At 46.0% G+C, this 7,060-nt stretch overlaps 1 protein-coding gene across 1 annotated transcript in view; it reads left to right on the top strand.

The window, feature by feature from the left end:
- LOC306917900 (glutamate receptor-interacting protein 2-like) overlaps positions 1-7,060 on the top strand; it is a 70,772-nt gene that overhangs the window by 14,660 nt on the left and 49,052 nt on the right. Inside the window, exons 3-4 of the mRNA XM_079530796.1 lie at positions 4,061-4,255; positions 5,681-5,867. Coding sequence (XP_079386922.1) covers positions 4,061-4,255; positions 5,681-5,867 — 382 coding nt within the window. The remainder of the gene's footprint in view (positions 1-4,060; positions 4,256-5,680; positions 5,868-7,060) is intronic.

Below are 7,060 nucleotides of genomic sequence, written 5' to 3'. Positions count from 1 at the left end.
TGAGAGGCTAAATGTCATCAAATGGTGGTCCGTGGCTCAAATGGGTCTGAGAGGCTAAATGTCATCAAATGGTGGTCCGTGGCTCAAATGGGTCTGAGAGGCTAAATGTCATCAAATGGTGGTCCGTGGCTCAAATGGGTCTGAGAGGCTAAATGTCATCAAATGGTGGTCCGTGGCTCAAATGGGTCTGAGAGGCTAAATGTCATCAAATGGTGGTCCGTGGCTCAAATGGGTCTGAGAGGCTAAATGTCAGCAAACGGTGGTCCGTGGCTCAGATGGGTCTGAGAGGCTAAATGTCATCAAACGGTGGTCCGTGGCTCAGATGGGTCTGAGAGGCTAAATGTCATCAAACGGTGGTCCGTGGCTCAGATGTAGCCTGGCTAATAAGCCAGACTCAAATCACACTGTCGTGTGGTATTTGAGTCTGGAGATGCTGTGTATGGATCTTGTTTCCCGGGGGGCGGGTTCAAACATTTTCTCTTTGACGCAATTGGTCAGAGCTACTGTCAGTCAAAGGTCTCAAGCATTGAACGCCACTGTACCAAAGCCCGCCCATATTGCATACCGTGTCCCGATTGGCCACACCAGTTCTCTGGTGTAGGAAATAGGCGTACAATTGAGCCTCTCCAGACCGTAATCCGCCGGCAGGCACATTTTTTTTGCCAACGGCTGATTCGCTCTGGCTTATTAGCCAGGCTAGCTCAGATGGGTCTGAGAGGCTAAATGTCATCAAACGGTGGTCCGTGGCTCAGATGGGTCTGAGAGGCTAAATGTCATCAAACGGTGGTCCGTGGCTCAGATGGGTCTGAGAGGCTAAATGTCATCAAACGGTGGTCCGTGGCTCAGATGGGTCTGAGAGTCTAAATGTCATCAGATGGTGGTCCGTGGCTCAGATGGGTCTGAGAGTCTAAATGTCATCAAATGGTGGTCCGTGGCTCAGATGGGTCTGAGAGTCTAAATGTCATCAGATGGTGGTCCGTGGCTCAGATGGGTCTGAGAGGCTAAATGTCATCAGATGGTGGTCCGTGGCTCAGATGGGTCTGAGAGGCTAAATGTCATCAGATGGTGGTCCGTGGCTCAGATGGGTCTGAGAGGCTAAATGTCATGGTGGTCCGTGGCTCAGATGGGTCTGAGAGGCTAAATGTCATCAGATGGTGGTCCGTGGCTCAAATGATGAATACATAATGGGCCTCGATATGAAAAATGTTGAAAACCACTGTCGATCCAGATCACTATTTCTATAATGTGATGTATCACCATGTGTTGTTCTGCTTACTGTAAATCGCTCTGGATTAAGAGAGTCTGATAAATGACTAAATTGTAAGGCTACACACTATCCTATGTGTCCTCCAAATTATCAAATGTAATTTGTAAATGTATATCTGCCATTACTTATCTGTCCGTTCAAACATACAGAAATGTGTCATATTTATATATTATATATTTGGGGCATATTTACGATCTGTTGTTTAATCATCATGAATCACGGCTAAACTGATGAATCTGTGATTAATCTAATTAGAATGTTAAATCTTTTGACAGGCCTAAAGTGTGTGTGTGTGTGTGTGCGTGTGTGCGTGTGTGCGTGTGTGCGTGCGTGCGTGCGCGCGTGCGTGCGTGCGGGGGGGGGGGGGCTTATGTGACAATTTTTCCACTTTCAGAGTTAACCACTTACAGTATATTTACATGTATTTATTCTCAATATGTTTTTATTTTAAATAACAGATGTACAAGGTGTTGCTGTGAGCTTGTAGATCTGCTATTTTAATTTGTGCTTGTTCTCATAGACCTGGCCACTTGTTTCTCTTGCTAAATCTGGCAACACAGCAAGAGGAATGCACACACACAACACAGACTTCTGGGCCAATAGGAAACGTCACACACCCGTCAGTCACACATCAACTGATGCAGAGGTTTAACTGTAATGAGATGCAGAGGTTTAACTGTAATGAGATGCAGAGGTTTAACTGTAATGAGATGCAGAGGTTTAACTGTAATGAGATGCAGAGGTTTAACTGTAATGAGATGCAGAGGTTTAACTGTAATGAGATGCAGAGGTTTAACTGTAATGAGATGCAGAGGTTTAACTGTAATGAGATGCAGAGGTTTAACTGTAATGAGATGCAGAGGTTTAACTGTAATGAGATGCAGAGGTTTAACTGTAATGAGATGCAGAGGTTTAACTGTAATGAGATGCAGAGGTTTAACTGTAATGAGATGCAGAGGTTTAACTGTAATGAGATGCAGAGGTTTAACTGTAATGAGATGCAGAGGTTTAACTGTAATGAGATGCAGAGGTTTAACTGTAATGAGATGCAGAGGTTTAACTGTAATGAGATGCAGAGGTTTAACTGTAATGAGATGCAGAGGTTTAACTGTAATGAGTCGCCACAGCTGGAAGGAAGGAAGACCTCACAACACATCATATTAACTCTGCAGCACACTGCCACCCGGTGGCTGATGAACATCATGTCATGATGCTGTGTTCCTAAACTATGGAATGAACTTCACATTATAGTCAGAACTACAGACTCACTCCCAATCTAAACTATGGAATGAACTTCACATTATAGTCAGAACTACAGACTCACTCCCAATCTAAACTATGGAATGAACTTCACATTATAGTCAGAACTACAGACTCACTCCCAATCTAAACTATGGAATGAACTTCACATTATAGTCAGAACTACAGACTCACTCCCAATCTAAACTATGGAATGAACTTCACATTACAGTCAGAACTACAGGCTCACTCCCAATCTAAACTATGGAATGAACTTCACATTACAGTCAGAACTACAGACTCACTCCCAATCTAAACTATGGAATGAACTTTACATTGCAGTCAGAACTACAGACTCACTCCCAATCTAAACTATGGAATGAACTTCCCATTGCAGTCAGAACTACAGACTCACTCCCAATCTAAACTATGGAATGAACCTCCCATTGCAGTCAGAACTACAGACTCACTCCCAATCTAAACTATGGAATGAACTTCCCATTGCAGTCAGAACTACAGACTCACTCCCAATCTAAACTATGGAATGAACTTCCCATTACAGTCAGAACTACAGACTCACTCCCAATCTAAACTATGGAATGAACTTTCCATTGCAGTCAGAACTACAGACTCACTCCCAATCTAAACTATGGAATGAACTTCCCATTGCAGTCAGAACTACAGACTCACTCCCAATCTAAACTATGGAATGAACTTTCCATTGCAGTCAGAACTACAGACTCACTCCCAATCTAAACTATGGAATGAACTTTCCATTGCAGTCAGAACTACAGACTCACTCCCAATCTAAACTATGGAATGAACTTCCCATTGCAGTCAGAACTACAGACTCTCTCCCAATCTAAACTATGGAATGAACTTCCCATTGCAGTCAGAACTACAGAACTACAGACTCACTCCCAATCTAAACTATGGAATGAACTTCCCATTGCAGTCAGAACTACAGCACTACAGACTCACTCCCAATCTAAACTATGGAATGAACTTCACATTGCAGTCAGAACTACAGACTCACTCCCAATCTAAACTATGGAATGAACTTCCCATTACAGTCAGAGCTACAGACTCACTCCCAATCTAAACTATGGAATGAACTTCCCATTACAGTCAGAACTACAGACTCACTCCCAATCTAAACTATGGAATGAACTTCACATTGCAGTCAGAACTACAGACTCACTCCCAATCTAAACTATGGAATGAACTTTCCATTACAGTCAGAACTACAGACTCACTCCCAATCTAAACTATGGAATGAACTTCCCATTGCAGTCAGAACTACAGACTCACTCCCAATCTAAACTATGGAATGAACTTCCCATTGCAGTCAGAACTACAGACTCACTCCCAATCTAAACTATGGAATGAACTTCCCATTGCAGTCAGAACTACAGACTCACTCCCAATCTAAACTATGGAATTAACTATTTCTATGTATGTGATGTATCACCATGTTGTTGTTCTGCTTACTGTAAATCACTCTGGATTAAGAGCGTCTGATAAATGAATACATTGTAATTGTGTTCCTTCCAGCTGTGGTCAGTGCTGGGTTCTCACCCTCGTCGACGGTCACCTCAGGGTTCAGCAGCCAGGGCAGCAGCACCCTGCCCTGCCCCGCGCTGCCCTGCCCCCCCACCGGACCCCCCACCACCGGGGGACCCCCCACCTCCCCCCGCAACTCCACCGCCAGGAGGAGGAACCGCAGGAACAAGGATCACAAGAGCTCTCGTACGTTAACGTTTATTATTGTTGTTATTGTTATTATTAAAGTTCACTATCAGTGGTGGAAAAAGTACTCAATTGTTTTACTTAAGTAAAAGTGCTAATACTGCGATTTATAACTACTTCGTTACAAGTAAAAGTACGGAATTGAAAATGTACTTGAGTAAAAGTACCCTAGTATCGGCATCAAAATATACTTAAAGTACTAAAAGTAAAAGTATTCATATTGCAGAATGTCCCATTTCACAAGTTCAAAATGTGTAGAAAATCTGTTGAAAATAGCAGATCTACAAGCTCTCAATGCGCATTGTGAGCTTGTAGATCAGCTATTTTCAAATGGCCGAAATGTATAGGGTTGAAGTGGTTAAGGTTGTTGCACACTGGACAGGTTTTAATGTATAGGGTTGAAGTGGTTAAGGTTGTTGCACACTGGACAGGTTTTATAGGGTTGAAGTGGTTAAGGTTGTTGCACACTGGACAGGTTTTAATGTATAGGGTTGAAGTGGTTAAGGTGGTTGCACACTGGACAGGTTTTAGGGGTATATAGGGTTGAAGTGGTTAAGGTTGTTGCACACTGGACAGGTTTTAGGGGTATATAGGGTTGAAGTGGTTAAGGTTGTTGCACACTGGACAGGTTTTAGGGGTGTATAGGGTTGAAGTGGTTAAGGTGGTTGCACTGGACAGGTTTTAGGGGTGTATAGGGTTGAAGTGGTTAAGGTGGTTGCACACTGGACAGGTTTTAGGGGTATATAGGGTTGAAGTGGTTAAGGTTGTTGCACACTGGACAGGTTTTAGGGGTATATAGGGTTGAAGTGGTTAAGGTTGTTGCACACTGGACAGGTTTTAGGGGTGTATAGGGTTGAAGTGGTTAAGGTGGTTGCACTGGACAGGTTTTTCGGAAAACCGACGGATAAACGCAGCTTAAAATCAGAAAAACGCACCCATTGTGCAAAACCACCTTTAATGTATGTTTTCTAATCAAAATAACTTCTATAGCTTGTCATTCCAACATGGCTGATCCCTGACCCCAGTAGGGGTCACAGTCAGCAGTGACGCGGGGGGCGAGGGGGATTGGCATAAATTACTAAATAAGGATAAAAGGATTTTTAAACCCCCACCCCCAGGAACCGGTGATGCAACCTGTGTATCACTAAATAAAACGTCTGGGTTTCCGAGGCTAGTGTATCACTGACTTCAGGCATGAATGAATCCCCCCGGGGAATCATTCATGTGGTCGTTTCTCTCTTACCACCGCAGCTCAGTGACGTCATGTTGTAGTTTTAGTAAAACCCCCTCAGAGGGGTCAGGGGGTCCTAACCTCTCCTCTCCAGTGACTCAGGTGGTCCTCAGGGGGTCCTCGGTGGGTCCCGGGGGCCAGGGGGTCCTCAGGGGGTCCTCAGGGGGTCCTAACCTCTCCTCTCCTCTCTCCAGTGTCTCTAGCCTCGTCCTCGGTGGGTCCCGGGGGCCAGGTGGTCCACATAGAGTCCAGTGAGGTGGTCCTCAGAGGAGACCCTCTGACGGGCTTCGGGGTCCAGCTGCAGGGAGGCGTGTTCGCTACGGAGACACTGTCCGCTCCTCCGGTCATCCGCTTCCTGGAGCCGGACAGCCCGGCCGAGAGGTATGCACGCACGCACGCACGCACGCACGCACGCACGCACGCACGCACGCACGCACGCACGCACGCACGCACACACGCACACACGCACGCACGCACGCACGCACACACGCACGCACGCACGCACACACGCACGCACGCACGCACGCACGCACACACGCACGCACGCACGCACGCACGCACACACGCACGCACGCACGCACACACGCACGCACGCACGCACGCCACACAGAGTTAGTCACCTTGAAACTAGAGCAACCTCCGGTTCTGTTTGGAAAGAAAAACATAAGTCATATTTTCACTGTGGCTTCACGTTATTATTATGATTATTGTTATTAAAAACATAATTCATGGCCTGGGTCGTGGCCCAGCGGTCCAGGCACCTTGGCTGGTAATCCAGTCTGGCAGTGTGCCGCGGGTTCGACTCCCGATCCCGACGGCCTTTACTGCGTGTCATTTTTTCATCGATGGCGGTGACTCGATACGGCCCAATTAACGAGTCCGCGTCATTGGTCCAGTGGACGAGCACCGTCTAGCGTGTAACATGAACCAATTGGCATGCAGCGCTCAGTGTCATGTGACTCCCCTTGGGGTCATGTGTCTCAACGAGGACATGATGTAATGATGTTGTCTCTGTCAGCGTCGATGCAACCTTCATGAATAATGAATGAATAATGTTGGATGTGGAGGAGGAAACTAGGGGGACTCTGCCATACTGTGCCACAGACAGTAAGCCATACTGTGCCACAGACAGTAAGCCATACTGTGGCACAGACAGTAAGCCATACTGTGCCACAGACAGTAAGCCATACTGTGCCACAGACCGTAAGCCATACTGTGCCACAGACAGTAAGCCATACTGTGCCACAGACAGTAAGCCATACTGTGCCACAGACAGTAAGCCACACTGTGCCACAGACAGTAAGCCATACTGTGCCACAGACAGTAAGCCATACTGTGCCACAGACAGTAAGCCATACTGTGCCTACTGTCGTAGGCTCAATGTGTCAGTTTGTCACCTCCTCCTTCACATTCAGTAGATCCTGTGATCTTTTGTGACCAGATGTAATTTCCTGTGGTCTAGTAGGACTATAGTAAATAGTATCTAGGTTGAACCACCCCCTGTATCTAGAACTAGAAAACTGTGTTGTCATGTGAGCTTAAATCTAGTAAGCATCCATCATTTACACCTTGGC

The sequence above is a fragment of the Electrona antarctica genome, assembly GCF_951216825.1.
Source record: "Electrona antarctica genome assembly, contig: scaffold_56, whole genome shotgun sequence".
NCBI classification, from domain to species: domain Eukaryota; kingdom Metazoa; phylum Chordata; class Actinopteri; order Myctophiformes; family Myctophidae; genus Electrona; species Electrona antarctica.
This window is presented reverse-complemented; position numbering and strand designations above follow the sequence as displayed.